General features: G+C 51.8%; 1 protein-coding gene and 1 long non-coding RNA gene across 3 annotated transcripts in view; one reads left to right on the top strand and one right to left on the bottom strand.

The window, feature by feature from the left end:
* Gldn (gliomedin) overlaps nucleotides 1–13,322 on the top strand; it is a 59,929-nt gene extending 46,607 nt beyond the window's left edge. Inside the window, exons 5-10 of the mRNA XM_004835412.3 lie at nucleotides 3,518–3,664; nucleotides 6,843–6,971; nucleotides 9,444–9,527; nucleotides 9,696–9,821; nucleotides 10,620–10,770; nucleotides 12,725–13,322. Coding sequence (XP_004835469.2) covers nucleotides 3,518–3,664; nucleotides 6,843–6,971; nucleotides 9,444–9,527; nucleotides 9,696–9,821; nucleotides 10,620–10,770; nucleotides 12,725–13,202 — 1,115 coding nt within the window. The 3' untranslated portion in view covers nucleotides 13,203–13,322. The remainder of the gene's footprint in view (nucleotides 1–3,517; nucleotides 3,665–6,842; nucleotides 6,972–9,443; nucleotides 9,528–9,695; nucleotides 9,822–10,619; nucleotides 10,771–12,724) is intronic.
* Nucleotides 108–12,982, bottom strand: LOC110350018 (uncharacterized). 2 transcript variants are annotated; one of them, XR_002396280.2, is made up of 3 exons: nucleotides 12,819–12,982; nucleotides 9,475–9,609; nucleotides 108–2,069 (listed from the first exon to the last, which is right to left on the bottom strand). It is a non-coding gene; the product is annotated as an uncharacterized LOC110350018 (long non-coding RNA). The 2 variants fall into 2 exon arrangements; XR_002396279.2 differs by lacking the exon at nucleotides 108–2,069 and adding an exon at nucleotides 3,659–4,320.
* Nucleotides 13,323–17,281: the final 3,959 nt, after the last annotated feature.

Below are 17,281 nucleotides of genomic sequence, written 5' to 3'. Positions count from 1 at the left end.
AGGGTGTTTACCTGGCCTTGGGGTGTCCTCCAGGTGATGACTCGGGATGTCTGCACCTTGAGTTACTTTTTACCTAGTGCCTTTCAGGTTACCCGTTAGCAGGCTAAAGTAAAAACTGACTCTACCAGCTGGGTTAAGATGCAGTCTGCATGTGTTTAGTGACATGGTACCCGATTGATAGAACTGTTTCTTTAAGGGTGGAAGTCTGTGGAATTTATGGATTTGTAACATCTATTGTATCTTTAAGACTCTAGAGTTTAGGAGTGAGGAACCTGGAGCTAAAAGCCAGGCTGAGCTGTGAATCTTGGGTAACTTTGATGATGTCTTTTTTTTTCAAGGTTTAACATTTTATGTATTTATTTATTTTTGTAAATCCTTTTATTGGTACATTTTAGGTATACAATATAATGACATTCATCATTGGAAATTTGGACCTTTACATCATCTCTCTTGGTTCTTATTTTTCCCCCTTCCCCTGCCCTCCCTTCAACCCCTCCACCCCTCCCTATTTACAGAGACTTTGTTTCCATTTTCTCATATTAATTCCATTCCCTTCTGTCCTTTCCCCTACTCCTCCCACTTCCCCTTCCCCTTTGATTATGTCTTAAAACCACAGATTTTTAGGGGTTTTTTTAAATTAAATTTCCTCAAAATTATAATTTCCTTGTCTCCTTAATATTTACCTTCATTTCTTTTCTACATCACTAGTAGCTTTTATTTCTTGAAATTTTCTACGTAAATGTTATCTGTAAATAAAAAGTTTAATTTAACCTTTCCAACCAAAATGCCCTTTACTTCTTTTTCCTTGCCTTATTGCACTGACTGGGACCTCCAGTAGAATACTAAAAAGAGGAAGCTGGTGAGAGTAGCCAGATGTGGTGGCACACCTGTGATACAAGCTACTCAGGAGGCTAAGGCAGGAGGATCACAACTTCAAGGCCGGCCTAGCAACTCGGTGAGGCACTGTCTCAAAATAAAATTGAAATTTAAAAGAGCTAGAGAGCTGAGGATTTAGCTCAGTGGTTCCGTTGCCTGCCTCGGAAGTCCAAGGTCCTGAGTTCGATCCCCGGTACCAAAAAAAAAAAAGTAAAAGAGCTAGAGATGTAGCTCAGCGGTAGAGCACTTATCCAGCATTGTGCAGGGCTCCAAGAACCCTGTACCATAAAACAGAAAAACTGATGATTGTAGAAGCCCTGCTCTCAATCCTGATGTTAGGAGAATGCATTTGGTCTCCCTCTGGGAAGGATGGTGTTAGAACTAAGCTTACGTAGATGCTCTTTTTCTGACTGAGCAAGTTCCCTTCTATTCCTAGTTTGATGAGAATCGTTAGTAGCATGGATGTTGAATTTTATCAAATGCCTTTTCTGCACTCATTGAGATGATCACATGATTTTTTTCTTGCTTTTGTTGTTAATGCTGAATTGCACTGGCTGAGTGATTTAAGTTTTGGGGTCTGTTCTTGAAGGCAAATCCGTCTGGACCCTCCCAGCTTGCTGGTAAGCTCTGTAATGAGGGACCGGTAGCTGTCTGTACCCTGGGTCTCACTGAGCCTCATTATAAGACCCGTCCAGAGTCCTTCCTATTGTCCACTCCATGCGCGATAATAGCTCTGCCATAAGTAAGTAAGAAAGTGGCTTATTCTGAGCCAGATATGAGTGACCTTGGCCGGGAATATGGATTCAAGTTTCTCTACATGATGATTTCCAAAGTGAAAGAGGTTACATGAACTTTTATAGCCAAGGAACAAAGAGAATCACAAATCAATACACTCGGCAGATACATTAGCGGGAGCATTAGGTAGTGGGCTACAGCAAAGTGAGGTGAATCTTGTGCATAGATTCAGATGTTGTAGCATTCTTCTCCTTAGACTTGGTGGAGGCTGGCAGTCTGATGAGCTTAACACATTCTGAGCTTACCTAAGCCACGAGATCACCAGGTCAGCTGCCAAGGCTAACAGTAAATGGCTGCTCTTCTAAGGAAGCCGGAGATCATTGTGGCTGAGGACAGGAAACGCCCCATCTCTCCACAGTTACCACGTTCCACATGGCCGGGGCCAGAGTCTGCAGGATCTTTAATAGAGAGTGAAGTAGAGTAGAAGAAATTTTGTTTTAAATAGGCCAAAAGGTGACAAGAAAGTTGGGATTTTAAAATTGTACTTTTAAGAAAAAGCACAACTTTAGGAAACTAAAAGAAGAAAAAAAAAAGTCCTAAAACAAAAATTCCTTAAAACACAGTAACCCTGGAACCTGGGCTCTGGACCCGTCCTGTTCACCTGTAAATTGTGCATTCTCCCTCCTCAAGGAAGCAGCAGTATTAGTGGGCAGCAGATCTCAACGTCAAACCCATGTAAAAGACTGTAAGTTTTCGTGGTGGTGCAGACCTGTGATCTTAGCACTCTGGAGACTGAGGCAGGAGGATCATGAGTGTAAGACCAGCCTGGACTATATAGTGACACCCTGTCTCAAAAACTTGAAAAAGAAAAGGGCTGTATAAACAGAATGGAAATGTCCACAGAACAAGAGTGCCAAAGCCTCTTGACCTGTGACTGTGTGAAATAATTGTTGTTTCCGTGTCTCCTGATCCCTTCGGGTCAAAGGGTGGAGCTGAGCAAGTTCCCATGGGTGAGGGGATCCAGCCTAAACTCTGCCTCGTGCTCAGTGCCTGCCGGGCTTCATTCTGAAAGGTTCAGCTCTTGCTGTGAGATCCCTTTAATTTTCATGCTACACGGCCCTCTGCTTGCTGAAATTCTCTCTTGCAGCTTCTGGCCATCTCCCTTTCGCCAGACCGGTCTTTGGCTCCTGGACCCGGAGTTTGCCAGGCCTTGCTTGGGCTCACCCTCCCATGCCGCTGGCAGTGAGACCCGCTGTCTCTCAGATCTGTGCTGATTTCTCTCTGCAGTCCCTACAGTCGTGGCTGCCCACAGTGGAGGCAGAGATGTGGCCACACTGTCACCATCCCTCCTCATGGTTGTCCCAGAGGACGTCCCCTGGTCTGATGATGTAGCTTGGAGCAGTGCACTACAATGTGAAACCAGTGGGCAGTGGAGACAGAATCAGAGGCCTTTTGTGGCTGTCCTAGAATCATCAGTTTAGTCACTTGGCCTTGGTTTCAGAAAACACTGATAAAGTGAGAGTTAGGACAGCTGCCCGGCCAGCACTCCAGTGCATGAGAAATAAACCTCGTGCCATTACAAGTGCCACCTGCCATTATGGCGCCCACGCACCCTCTGGAGGTGGTGCCAGGCCCGTTAGGGCTCCTCACCTGCTCCCTGCCATGGCCGTGATCCTTCCTCCTGTGCTTTGCGCCTGTCTCCAGCCTCTCCACTAAAGATGCAGGCCCTCAGAGCCACCTGGGAATGCTGTGCTCTGATGAACAATGGCCGTGTGGCTGCCCTCAAACACTTGAGAGTGTCAGTGTTTGGTTTGGAGAACTGCTTCGCCCCAAGCATGCAGTCATTGCAAAGTGGTACACCAGGGCTTCTTGCACAACAGGCTAATGGATTGTTTTCCTCTTTCAGGGTTGCCTGGAGCCATAGGAAATCCAGGAGAAAAGGGAGAAAAGGGAGACCCCGGGGAGCTGGGCCTGCCTGGAAATGAGGGCCCACCAGGGCCGAAGTGGGAGAAGGGAGACAAAGGAGATGTGTCCAGTGACGTGCCGCCGGCAGGTAGGGGCCTGTTTGGTTTCCTCTCCAAGGGCGGCCACATTTTCTCTTTCTGTCGCTGTCCATGGCCCTCCTTCTATTCTGCAGAAACTTCCGGAATTCTGTACATTCAAAGAGGAGAAAACTGTGTTTCTCCATGTAAGCAAGACCATATCTAGATCTAGGCATAAGCTTTTTTTTTCCAGTATTTGGGATTGAACCCGGCCCTTTACACTGAGCTACATTCGCAGCCCATTTTTTATTTCTTATTTTGAAATATGGTTTCACCAAGTTGTTTAGGCTGGTCTCAAACTTGTGATCCTTCTGCCTCAAAGTTCTGGCGTTAGAGGAATGCAGCAACACAGCTGGCTAGTATGAGTCACTTAAATAACCAGAGTTAAAAGCCATGGTTGGATTCAGTGGGATGAAGGAAGCTTCCTTTTTAGAAATGTCTGTTGAAATCCAGCACAATCCAGAAGAGGAAGGCAACCAAGCCACTGGAGGTTCCTCAGTGGCCAGCGACACAAGCATTTCCTCACAGTCAAGGATGAGCCATCCGCAAGCCCTGAGCTGTTTGCCCTCGGGTTGGGGCAGCGTTCAGTGACTGCTCTTCTGGTCCAGAGTAAAGAGGTAGCTGGTGTCTGTTTAGACGAGGCTGGGGCAGCAAGAGTTGGTGATCGCTGATTGTCATGGAAGAAGACACAAAGAATTTGAAAATCACCATACTTGGGAGACCATCTATGTCATAAAAACGCAACTATTCTGTTAATACAATGGCACCTTAGGGCTGGGGATTTAGCTCAGTGATTTTGCCACCTGCTGTGCAAGCACAAGGACCCAAGTTCGATCCCTGGTACCCCCAAAAAAATACAATGGTACCTCAGTTCACAAACACAACTCTCTCCCCCATTCTGGTCACAAATCAAACTGGACGACAACTGAATCAAATCTCCCCATAAGGTCAACACTGAGCCTAAGCACTGAGTTTGATTCAGTTCTCGTCCAACTGGGTTCAGGACCAGAATCACGGCACGAATCAAGTTCATAAACCATGCTACTGGTATAGGAAATGTTATCAGGAGATAAGATATGACCTCTAAATGATATCATGGAAATATTATATCTCCCAATCTGTTAGGTGTCTGATACGCCGAGTTCATGTTCTCTAAAGTTGAAGAATGAGTTCTAGGAACAACAGAGTTTAAGAGTAGAAAAACATGTATTGAGAAGATAGCTGCTGAGCATCAGGAGAGATTCCGAATGGGTAGCTGAGGACTCTGCTTTATAGGGAAGTTTTATAGAGCAAAAGCCATATGGGTGCATTGTGGGTTACAGCTATGATGAACCAATAAGGTTACAAGAGTAGTCACTTAGGTAACAGTGATCCAGTGGGGGGGACAAGTCACATAACAAGTGTGCATGGAGAGAACAAAGACATTTTTTAGAAAATGATGGGTCCAGGGGTCTTGGTCATCCCCAGGGTGACTGATGTCTATCTGGACTTCATTAGGCCAGGTGTTCCTGCTCATCTTGTCCTTTGGGGAAATATGCAGGCCTGATCATTTCATCTTTATGTTGAGGCCTGGTCTCCAGCAGATGTGTCTCCAGCCACAGTTGTAATGTGACTCACCTTTGTCCTGACCCAGCCCTATCTGGTTGCCTGTAATATTTCTACCTAACTTAGCTGTCTATAATAGGACCACTACGAAGTGTGATGGAAAAATACAGTGCATACTTAAACTTTTTTAAGTGTGTTACAGTAAAAGACACATTCCACTAATCCTCCCAAAACACACTCCCCTTCACTCCAGACACACTTGTCCCTTGGTTCTGCACTTTCTGCAGCAGCTCTGAAGTCCTCTTCCCTGAGGGTCTTTAGTTGTGCTAGCATAGCTGCCTCAGTGTCCTGAATTGATTCAAAACACTGACTTTGGGGAAAATCCAGAAGTCACGCAGTGCCAGATCCAGTGAATAAGGAGGATGAGGACATGCTGTCATGTTTTTACGAACTGCCTTTCCAAGGAATGGCACTCAGCAGCACCACTCACCATATTTTTGATCGCAGCTAATAAAGGCATTCACAAAAGACTCCCAGAACTGCTTCAGAAAGTGGCAAGAACAATGAGATAAGTGTGTTAGAAATGAGGGAGAGAATTTTTAAGGGGATTCATGGCAATGTGTCTGTTACTCTAACAAATTTTAAAAATTTGAACTATTCACCATCCACTTCGATCACCGCCAGTACTCACCCCGCGTATCACATTGCCCTGATGCTGGCTGAGTGAGTGTCGAGAAGAAGCCATTCTGGAAAACATCATCCCTGAGTGTTGAGTGCACGGCAACTCAGACCAGGCCAGAGGGGAACTGCTGAGTGCGCCCTCTGCTGGAGTGGGGTGGAGTAGCGGGCGGCTCATTCTGCCTGGGATCCCCACCCTTCGGGGTTGGACAGAGGCCCAGCTCCGGCCCCATCCTGTGGCCCACCCTAGAGACTGAAGAGGGCCGGCAGCCCTGGCTGGGGCAAGGCAGTGGAAGGGACCGTGGCTGTCGACCTCCACCCGGGGGGAGAGACCCAAAGGGCTGCCAGCCCAGAGTGGCATCTTTATGAGGGCTCCAGAACCGACTTGATCCTTGAAAGGCCGGCACCCGCTGGGCACTCGCAGCCAGAGGCGGCTGCCTCCACGTGGGCTGGGATTAGAGCTGTGAAGTCTTGCACAGCAGCGACCTCATTAGTCCCCAGAGTGCAGGGAGGGATGGGAAGCACGTGGAGAGGAAGAAACGGGCCGCGGGGGAAACTGAACGGAAGCAGAGCCTGCCATGAGCTCGCCTCAGGCCCAGTCCTCGCTGGACAGGTTACGACCTCGGCCGGGTCACTTCCCCTCCCGGGGACCGCACTACTGCCTCACGCTAGTGTCTTAGTCACTTGCTCGTCACTGGGACGCAATACCTAACACTCACAACTTAAAGGAGGAGAGGTTTGTCTTCCGAAGTTTGACCCCACGGTCAGCTGGTTTCAGTACAGAAATAGCGTGGCGGAAGGGCCTGGCGAGGGAAGGGGCTCCCATTGTGGGAGCCAGGAAGCAGAGGCGAAGGGCAGGGCACCGATTCGCCCTTCTGGCCACGCCCCGTGACTGGCCTGCCCTGACCAGACTCTGCCTCCTAGCAGGACTCTCTCCATTTCTCTCCTCTCTCGCTCTCTCTCCAGGTGCCAAAGGCGACCAAGGCCCCCCTGGCCCGCCTGGGCCCCCAGGTCCTCCCGGCCCGCCTGGGCCGCCTGGAGCCAGAAGAGTCAAGGGCCCTCAGCAGCCAAACACGCTCAACGGCCAGTGCTCAGGTCACCAAGCCCTGCCCCAGGGTGTCCACCTTTCCACACATGACCCCAAACTCTGGTCTGCACCCCAGGCTTTGTGGCCAGGTTTCTAAAACAGAGGGAGGCGATCTTCCCCCAAATGTGAATCCCCCATTGCAGCTGCTCACGAGAGGCCTGGGTGGGCTCCCGGGAAAGAGGACAGGTGGAAGATGGAGTCCCCAGCCCTCGTGCCTGCCTCTCCTGTTCATCATCAGCCCCTCCCCTCCCTGTCGGCCCCCTCTCCCCGCTGAAGCCCCTTGAAGGCGAAGCTGCTGACCCTCTGCAGCAGTGATGGGCTGGATGGAGGCTCCGCTTGGCACTGACAGGGCAGATGCACGGGTGGACGCCCACAGATGTCATCACAGCAGAGGGTGGGACTTGTGGCCCTCCTCCAGTGGGCCACACCCCAGGCTCCGCCCCCATGACTAAATGCTGACCAAGTGCCCGCCCTGGTGCTGGGTGCTTTGTTCCTTTGATCCTCACAACCATCCTACCATAGTGGCATCCGCATCGTCTCCATATTGCCATTCAGAAGTGATACCGAGGAGCCAAGTCCCTTGTCCGGGGCCACTGCGTTAGGGACTCAAACACAGGCTCCTGGCTGTGCAGCCCCAGCTCTGAGAGCATCTTCCTCCAGAGAGGGACCTGGTCCAGCCACCCAGGGGTGGGGAGTCCCTGGCATCTGGTGGCCATGGGGGACTTGTTCTGCCACAGGTCTGTGGCAGAGGCCCTGTGAGATCGCAAGTTCATTGGAAATCAAGTGTCACAGGAGTGGGAAGTGCTTCTAGGCAACTTTAGCCCTTATTCCAGAACGAGCTGACCCAGGACGGGCCACCTCACCCTCCAGGACATGCAGCCAGCCCGGCTGGAGTCTCCCCCAGCCTTCTACAGACTAGGGTGTGCGGTGCACTGTTCTCCCAGGAGGACCGCTTAGGGCCCAGCACTCAGCTGGCCAGGAGGATGCATCTGGGCTTTCAAAGATGTCACTGCCCCTGGGGAGTGGAGCCTGACACTGCTCTGCCCTCAGCCCCGGGGTTGATGCTGAGTGGCAGAAGCCCCCTCCTCGTGGGCCCCTTGAGTGAGTGCGCCTGTCACCTGGGAGAAGAGGCCTGATCTGAGCCTTTGCAGAAACCCTGTTTGCCAGGGGCTCTGTCGCCATCCACCGTCATGACAGCTGCCTTCACTGAGAGGCCGCTGTCTTCACTCTGCCTGAGGAATGGACCCCTGGGCTGCTGGCTTCCTCGTCTGAATTTGCCCCTCTTCCCTGCTCAGCCTCCATTTCTTTAATGCCCTTTAATTCCCAGAGCATAGAGACCAGAGGCAGCGAGATCCCACTCGGGGGTTGTGACAGTTCCGAGACTGTGTCCTGGGGGCTTCAGAGGAAGAGCTCATCCAGCGGGAGACCTGAGGGTGTGGTGCCTTCAGCTCTCCTGAGAGCTCCTAGGCCAGTGGAGGGGCTGCCCTTTCTGTCAGGGTTTGCCCAGGTGAGCAGGCCTGGCCCCTTCCAGAGCACCTGCCTGGCCTAGTCCACAGCCCGAGGCCAGTCCTGTCACCTGCCCACTGGCCACCATGCTAAGAGGACCATTGACAAGGCAGGAGCCTCCGACCCCCATGAGCCAGGCACCCAGGCAGCACCTGTGTCCCCGCAGGTCTTCATGAAGAGGACCAGCAGGTCAGGAATGGTGGCCCAGGCCAGGAAGCTCGTTGGTTCCTTCCTCCTCAGAGGCTCTGTGACTCCACCCCTGACACCTGTCCCAGGCCACCTTATCCTGAGGCTGCACCTTCCCAGCTCCTACCTGCTCCCCCGTGCGAGACACACACCCCCGCAGGGAGACCAGGAAGGTGTCAGCCTCTCCCTTCCACAGGCTGAGGGCTCCGCAGGCTGACTCAGGCCACTTTGTCCCCATTACTGAGCACTGTGGCTCGAATGTGTCCCCAAGCACACTCACTGGAAACTTAATCCCATGTGACTGTGATGGGAGGCAGGGTCCTTAAGAGGTGACTGGGTCATGAGGGCTCTGCCTTCACCCGTTACCTCAGGAGAGGGTCCCTCACTAGGATGGGTGCCAGCCTATCCTTGTGGGAGCCTCCACCATGTCACAACACAGCCAGGGGCCCTCACCAGATCCCGCCTCTGTCTCAGACTGCCCATCTCCCATACCATGTCTGTCACAAGCTACCCAGTCTCTGGTGTTCCCTCCAGCAGCAAGGAACAGATGGAGACACCCCTGTCCTCTTAGAATTGTGCTATCCTAGCAACTGGTCGTGGGTCACTTGCCAGGAGCTCACCAAGTGGGGAGAAAGGGCAGCACGTGGCCCAAGGTTGCAAGAAACGAGTTGGACCTGTGTCACAGGGATGCTGGGGGCTGGGGGCTGGAATGAGCTGGGGACAGAGGCAGCTGTAAAGCCAGTCATCCCACCGTGCCAGCCACGTCTGCTTCGATATTGCTCTTTCAGGGGAGACATGTGCCGCACCCAACGATGATACCTTGGTGGGAAAAGCTGATGAGAAAGTCCGTGAACAGCACTCCCCACGAGCAGGTACAGCGCAAAACATCCTGGGACTGCTGCCCTCGGGGGGGCCTTGGCATACCCGTGCAGGGCCTTGGGTTGAATCCCAGCCCTGAAAAACAGAAAAGAAAAAAAGAAAAACATTGGATGCCTTGAAGTCTTAAGTGGCAGGTAATTTTTTGTCTTTTCTTTTGGCAGAATCCATGATTGCTTCCATTGGAAACCCCACGCAAGTACTGAAAGTGACAGATACCTTCGGGACGTGGATAAGAGAGTCTGCTAACAGCAGTGATGAGCGGATCTGGGTGACTGAACACTTTTCAGGTGCCTTTACTCAGCAGTTGCTCTGACCTATGTGGTCACTGTAGTCTTCCTCTTTCCTTCAGAGCATCCTACTTCCATGTGTAAACCCTATGGACACCCCGGCTGTTATCGGTCTGATAAATGCTCCCTCTCTTCCCTCTCTGAACACACTGGTGGCAGCCATGCTCAGGGAACCCCAGGGAGCCTGTCCCACTGGAGGCCAAGCGTCCAGAAGGACACAGATGGTGTGGCGACTGCAGGCCTTAGACCCCCACACCATGACGCAGCAGGGACTCCTCATGGCCACCCGTCTTTCTAGGCCTGGCACTGTCCTAGGAGCGTACTTTGGGCCATTTTCTAGGATATCTCCTGGACAGACAGCTGGGGAGAAGGGGAAAGGCCCTGGTCACACTGTCCCTGAGGGAGGTGGGCAGGAACTGCTCCCAGCAGTCACACAGCTGCTTCCAGAAGGGCCCGGCAGAAGTCCTGGCTGGAGAGACGGCTCCCCAGAAACAGTGTCTTTATTCCTCGAGGCTCACTGCTTGGCAGTGCCGGCTGAGAAGGCTTCGGGCCCGAAAGGACGGGTGCCTCTGTACAGTGACATAGCACATTGGCCGTGCCTGTGCCAGCCTGGTCACTGCAGGAGCCCCAGTGTTTGCTGTCCCTACACACTGTGGGGGCAGCAGGGCAAAGTCAGTTCCGGGACAGCTCTGCCTGGGACTTTCAGTGGCCCGTGGGGCCCTCCCACGGGAAGGGGGACCCTAGGCACTCGCTCCCACCAGGCCTGACCTAGGCCAGCCCTGTGGCACCCCCCGGCAGGCATCCTGGTGAAGGAGTTCCAGGACCAGGCCTCACTCCTGAACGGCAGCTACTCATCCATCCTGCTCCCGCACTACTTCCACGGCTGCGGGCACGCGGTCTACAACGGTGCCCTCTACTACCACAAGGGCGGCTCCAATGCCATTGTGAGGTGAGCCTGCTGCCGGGAACTAGGGGTCCATCAGGGTTCATCGGGGTCCATCAGGGTCCATCGGGGCCCATCGGGGTCCATCGGGGTTCATCGGGGTCCATCGGGGTTCATTGGGGCCCATCGGGGTCCATCGGGGTTCATCGGGGTCCATCGGGGTCCATCGGGGTCCATCAGGGTTTGTCGTCAGGTGAGTTGCAGGATGCCGGTCTTGGCCCAGGTGGTCATCACACTCGTCAGAGGCAAGAGAGGTGACTGGAGTGGCGAGAGCCCAGCTGTCCCACACTGGAGGAGGTTGCAGCCCAGCCCAGGGCTCCCGGCTCCATTTACAAAGTTGGGACTGGGGAATTTCATGACACAGCCATCACTGAGGCGAGGGACTGAGACTCCGAGTCAGGAGTCTTTGTCACCCTGATGGGGCACACGGAGGCCAGCTCACCCCTTCCCTCTGCATCCCTGGGGGCAGGAAGGGTCCCGGGGTAGATCGTGCCCGGGGTGGCGGCTCGCCTTTCCACTGCCCTCACACACTCTGGAAGGTTTGTCCTTACAGTTGAAGGAGAAATAAGCTCTGGGCTTTAGAAGCAGAAACAGGCTGTCTTGGGCAAATCAAGAAAAAGATGAACTACAAGCCAGGTATGATGGTGCACTCCTGTGATCCCAGCAAACTGGGAGGCTGAGGCAGGAGGATCAGAAATTTGAGTCCAGCCTGAACAATTCAGTGACATAAGACCCTGTCTCCGAATGAAAAAGGACACCCGGGGATGTAGCTCAGAGCAGAGGCCCTGAGTTCGATCCCTGTATTACAAAACAAACAAGAACTGTAAGCCAGGACACCTGGCTTCTGGTCCTAACTCTTCCACTTCCTTGTCCAGGGCACAAGGAAGATGCCACCTCCGGTGGGCTCAGCGTCCTCAGTAGATATGACCAGAGCTCCCTTCCGCCCTCCTGGGCAGGGTCTCGCGCCACGCGGGAGGGCAGCAGGCCTGGCCCTGAGCGCCGCCGCCCCCCCCCCCCGCCGAGACAGCTTGTCTGAAGTGCCCCCTTCCCCCTGGGGCCTGCTGCCCTTAGCGGCACTGCTGTCACGGGTGGGGACGGGGCGCTCCCGGGAAGGAGGCGCCAGCCCCGCGCCCGGCGCCCTGGCCGGGATGCAGGCGGAGCCGCTCCTGGCAGCCGGAACGCAGGGCCTTCCCCTCCCTGCGTCCAGGCCTCCCTGCGTCCAGGCCTCCCTGCGTTCGCGGTGTGCGCGGCGCAGCCCCCCCTGGCGTCCCGGGTTTCTCCGCAGCTCGATGGCGCCCTCTGGTGTTTCCTTTTCGCCTCATGCCCCTGCGTTGTCATTCCTGGATTGAGGCGGTTTTTGAATCATAATTTGTTTTTTTATATCTACATTTGGGGTCTGCAAATCAAACAGCCCAGGAGCTCAGGGCCAAGGGAGTCCATGCCATAGCTTAACTCAGCAGCCACTCACCTAGCAAAACGTCTGCACAGCTCTGACTCGGTTACAGCTCTTCTCAGCGGGGGATATTTCTCTTAAATGAAAAGTTTGTGGAAACTTTTCCCCTAATATCCCAGCATGGAGTAAAAGAATAACCCCGACTCGGAGTTAGAAAACTTGAGTTCGGCCTCTGGCCCTGATGCCTGTGTTCGGGGACGGCCACTTGTCTGCTTTGTGAAGTGCAGGATTGGGCCCCGGGGACCTGGGAGGGCAGTTGGGGCCGCGCAGGCGGTGGGCAGGACGGCCCGGGGCAGGCAGCCGCTGCTCCGGTGTGAATCCCTTCTGCTGGGGAGGGCTGCCTGCCGCTGTGTGCCTGCGGCAGGGCCGGTCACTGTCCCCTGCACCCCATGGTCAGCTCCACGGGAGCTGTTAGCGATGCAGACCCCACCCGGGGCCTGGGAACCCAGTCGCAAGGACCCTAACAAAAGTGCCCCTCACGTCCACTTGTCTTTAAACATCTTTCAGATTTGAGTTTGACAAAGAAACGTCCCGCACTCTGAAGCTCGAGAACGCCTTGTATTTTGATCGGAAATACCTTTTTGCAAATTCCAAGACTTACTTCAGCCTAGCTGTGGATGAAAAAGGCCTTTGGATCATCTACGCCTCCAGTGCGGACGGCTCGAGCATGGTGGTCGCACAGCTGGAGGAGAGGACATTCTCTGTCTCGCGGCTCATCAACACCACGTACCCCAAGTCCAAGGCCGGCAACGCCTTCGTAGCTCGGGGCGTCCTCTACGTCACAGACACCAAGGATATGAGGATAACGTTCGCCTTCGATTTGTTAGGCGGGAAGCAGATCAACGCAAACTTTAATTTAAGGACTTTCCAGTCTGTCCTTGCCATGCTGTCGTACAACATGCGAGACCAGCATCTGTATTCGTGGGAAGACGGTCACTTAATGCTCTACCCTGTGCAGTTCTTGTCAGCTACGCTAAACCTGTGACGTGCTGCTTTCTGTCCCCTGCAGCACCTGGCAGATGTCCTCCTGGGCCATCGCTGCCACCACAGACAATTTGTCCTGCAGGGTAGCTGGGTAACAGAACAAGGTCTTGTGACGTGAGCATTTGTGTGGTCAGTGGAACTCCTTCAGGGGCAGAGTGCTCAGTGAGCTGGCAGCGATCGTACATAGAAATGGCTAAGGTTTGGTGTACAGGAAGGCGAGCACCTCTTCCTTGGGCTTTGGTTTCCTGGTTGGTAACAGAAGCAGCTGGCTAAGATGACAATATGAGACCCCTACTTCGAGGAATTTCTGTGATTCTTGGCTGTCACTATTCTCTCGACTTTTATGTGTCTGTTATTTTGTTTCTTTAGCCACAAGTGAGCAGGTCCTTTGAGTTGATAGTCCCTGTTGCTTGAGCAGTGAATTCCACATCGGGTACCTGGGGAAGGTGCATGACCCTTGCAAGCTTCTCAGGCAGCAGGTTACCCATAATTTGTCATTCTTCTCTAAGAGTGCACCTGCCACTGCAGGCTGTCCTTGGCTCCTCATTGCAACTCCGAGATCAGCAAAAGCCAGGGAGGGCTGCAAGCTCAGGGTGCTTAAGGAAACCCACTGGGCCTTCCCAGTCCCTGTCAGTTTCTGATGGCCTTGCTTCGCCCCTGAGGGTCATAAACACTGGCTCCTCGGTCACTCTGGCTGCTTCTACTGCAGAGATGGGTCCACTGTCAGAGCACTAAACCTGGGGTGAGTGGGCGTTGATGTGGCTGGGCCCAGGGCCAGGCAGTTTTCAGGAGAGAGGCCTTTGTGGTTAGTGTCTAGAACAAGGCTGGGGAAACTGGCTCCAGAGCCAGAGCCAGCCCACTGCTGTTGTTGTGAATAAAGTTTTATTGGCACCTAGTCACCCTCACTGGTGTTTAGACCGTAATCCATGCTCCTGCATGACAGCAGCAGAGGTGAGTAGTGGCAACAGAGACCGCAGGGCACTGTGCTCCAGAGGCCAGAGTGAGCCTGATTCATGTGGCCTGGCCAAAGCCTGCTTTGTGTGTCCCCACTAAGATGAGGTGTTTGGTATGGCTGCATCCTGGCAGAAGAGGCACAGAGCCCAGTGGCAGGCGGCTTGGTCCCCGGACAGGATGCAATGTAACTTGCTTCCAAGCGCACTTCTGCGTGCGCATTTCCTGCCAGCAGGGTTCCCCAGACCTCCTCAGCCCAGCACTGAGCTCCAGACAGGGCAGAGCAAAGGCTGAGAAGTTGATGGGTGGCCCTGTGGCCAGGAAGGGCCTGGGGCGGCTCTTAGTGAGGCCAGTCAGTGGCTTGAGCCAGTGTGCATGCTGGGGCTTTTGCTACTCTATGGGCCTGCGTGCTGGTTTATGCCTTACTCACGGAAGCCTTGGAAAGCTTTGGGCTGTGCAGATGGAAATAGTAAATCTCTTCATCCTTGAAATCAGCCAGGCAGCTGTTGATGTGTTTGCTCTTGAGTTCTCAAGATAATGGGCATTTACCCCGCCCCATACTTTTTAATTAGAGATTGTATCACATTACACAGTTTTAAGAAATACTCTTTTCAGATTGATGGTTTGTAATGAAGTAAAAGTCTCCTGTTTGATCACTGTGTCTAATGAGTGCTGGTTCTTTAAGGTATTTAAATCCATGTGCTGCTGTTTCCCAACACAGTGGAGCTAGGTGTGAATGTAATTTCATAACAACTAATTGTATATGTATATATCATAGCAGCCCAACAGTTTAGTTATTGAATTGGCCCACATTCCTTGTATTCCTTTTAGAAGAACATTTTAAAGACACCAGTTTTTATATTGGAGCTATCTTGGTGTTCTGTTCTCTCTCATTTTTTTGAAACAAGGTCTTACTATCTTGCAAAGGCTGATCTCAAACTCCTAAATTCAAATGATCCTCCTGCCTCAGCTTCCCTTGTAGCTGGAGCTACAGGCACACACCACCATGCCTGACTCCTTAGCCTCCTTCCTTAACAGTGGGTAACAAGTTCTATGATCACTATCACAAAAGCTCAAAGTGGGATATTTTCATTATGGGACAGTAATATAAGGACAACTAAGGCTGACGGGTGTCTGATGGCAGTGGGTAATTGTATAATCTAGCTGACAGTTTGTACAGAATTAAAAGAATTAAGATTTTATTCTTTCCTGCAAACAGTACTTGATTTGTTAAAAATCTTGGGGCTCACTGCCACAAACCTAGTGTTTATAAGTCAAGAAAATGTTTTAGTGTATGGCATTCTCATGTGTTAGAATGTAGTTCACATTCTAACGGGTAGAGTTGCTTCAAAGTACTTTTGAAACAGCTGCACTTCTGATGTCAGAAACAAGCCGAATAACTGTAATCGTCTGGAACCTAAAGGAGATAGCTTCCCACTGGAAAGTAAATAAAACCATCCCTTCCAACCTCAAAGCCATGCCAGACCCTCTTTCAAAGCATTTTCTTTCCAGCTGATAAGGGGTCTAATTGAAGCTGCAGGTGGCCTGGGTCAGGGCATCTCTAGGCGCAGGTGTTAGCATAGAAAAACTTCTGGGCTAAGTTTTCAAAGGAGGGATCCTGATCTTGGGTGTCTACAGTCTCACTACCTGCAAGGTCACGAGGCGAAAAGCCAGACAGAGCCACTCTGAAAGAGTCAGTGTCCCTCACACTCGGCCGTAACATGGGCCATCCAAGCCCTGCCATTTGGGAGAAAGGGCAGCAGGCACTGCGGACTCCTTCCAGCTGCTGGGACCTCGTGTGTCACACTGAGAGCCATATGGCCATTTGTGAGCACAGGTTCTGAGTGACAGATGAATAGTGACGAATGTCTTTTTGGTTGCAATTTATTTAACTTTAATCTGGTCAAGTAAAATAATCATTGCTTGGCACACTTGTGTTGAAAAAAACTGTATTATTTTACTGCTTATTAATTCATGAGTAATGTTTTTAAAATTATAACAACTCAAAACAGTATTGTGGCAGAATAATGTCAGTTGCTCCTCTATAGAAACTCACACTTCCTCCTGGACACTGCAAAAAATCATTGGCATGGATGGTTTTGCTATCAGCAAGCACAGAAGATGGAAATCTGGCAACTAGAACTAGGCATGCACAGACAGAAACGCAAGGAAGGTTTGCTTATGTATTGGCACGGGCAGGGCAGCTGCAAGCTCATATTTGGGGCTAAGGCTAAAAACAAGATGTGTGTGAATCCCGGGCAGGTGCCTTCATCCTGGGAGCCACTGTTTCATCTGTAAAAACTAAAGGACTATTATTTACCTCCCTGGATGTTTCTGTGTAAAATGCTCTGAAAAGCATACAATTCTTGGCAAATGATAAAGGTACTTTTCTAGTTGGTCTCCACAGGGAGCCAGAATGACACTCTTCTCCCAGTCTAATCAACTGGGCCAGAAATGGGCAAGGACACGGTATCGGTCACTTCTGTGGGGTCACAGCACCAAAAAAGGGTCCTTTAGCTACCCAGGAAAAAGAGCTCAAGAGCCTTCCTCCTCAGGACCCAAGCTAGAAGTGGCTCTGCTACCAGGCAGCTCAAGCACACCCTGCTGGTGACTTCCTAACTGAAATAGTATATGGTGTGATCGAAAAATACAGTGAATGGCTGGGGATTTAGCTCCGTGGTTTCGCCACCTGCTGCGTAAGCAAAAGGACGCAAGTCCGATCCCTGGTACCAAAAAAAGAAAGAAAGAAAAAAGAAAAATACGGTGAGTGTTGAAGGGTTTTTAAAATTGCAACAAAAGACTTGTTTCCATCAATCGCCTCAAAATCCTCCCTCTCACTTCAAACACACTGACCCTATCATTCTTGTCACTTTCCTCAGCAGCTGGAAATCCTCTTTCCTGAGGGTCTTCAGTTGCACTGTCCTGGCTACTTCGATGTCCTGAATCCATTCAAAACGTTTCCCTTTCACGGTCATTTTGACTTGGAGAAGAGCCAGAAGTCTCACGGTGCAGATCTGGTGAATAAAGTGGGTGAGGACGCGACGTCATGGTTTTATGAGCCTGCGTTTCCACTGGATGACGCTCAGCCTCAGCATTCTCTGTATTTTTAATCACGCCTCATAAAGACAC

Source organism: Heterocephalus glaber, unplaced genomic scaffold, assembly GCF_053883595.1.
Source record: "Heterocephalus glaber isolate CG9 unplaced genomic scaffold, H.glaber_assembly_v1.0 deba00000122, whole genome shotgun sequence".
NCBI classification, from domain to species: Eukaryota; Metazoa; Chordata; class Mammalia; order Rodentia; family Bathyergidae; genus Heterocephalus; species Heterocephalus glaber.
Note: the sequence above shows the minus strand (reverse complement) of the source record. Positions and strands in the feature narration are given on the sequence as shown.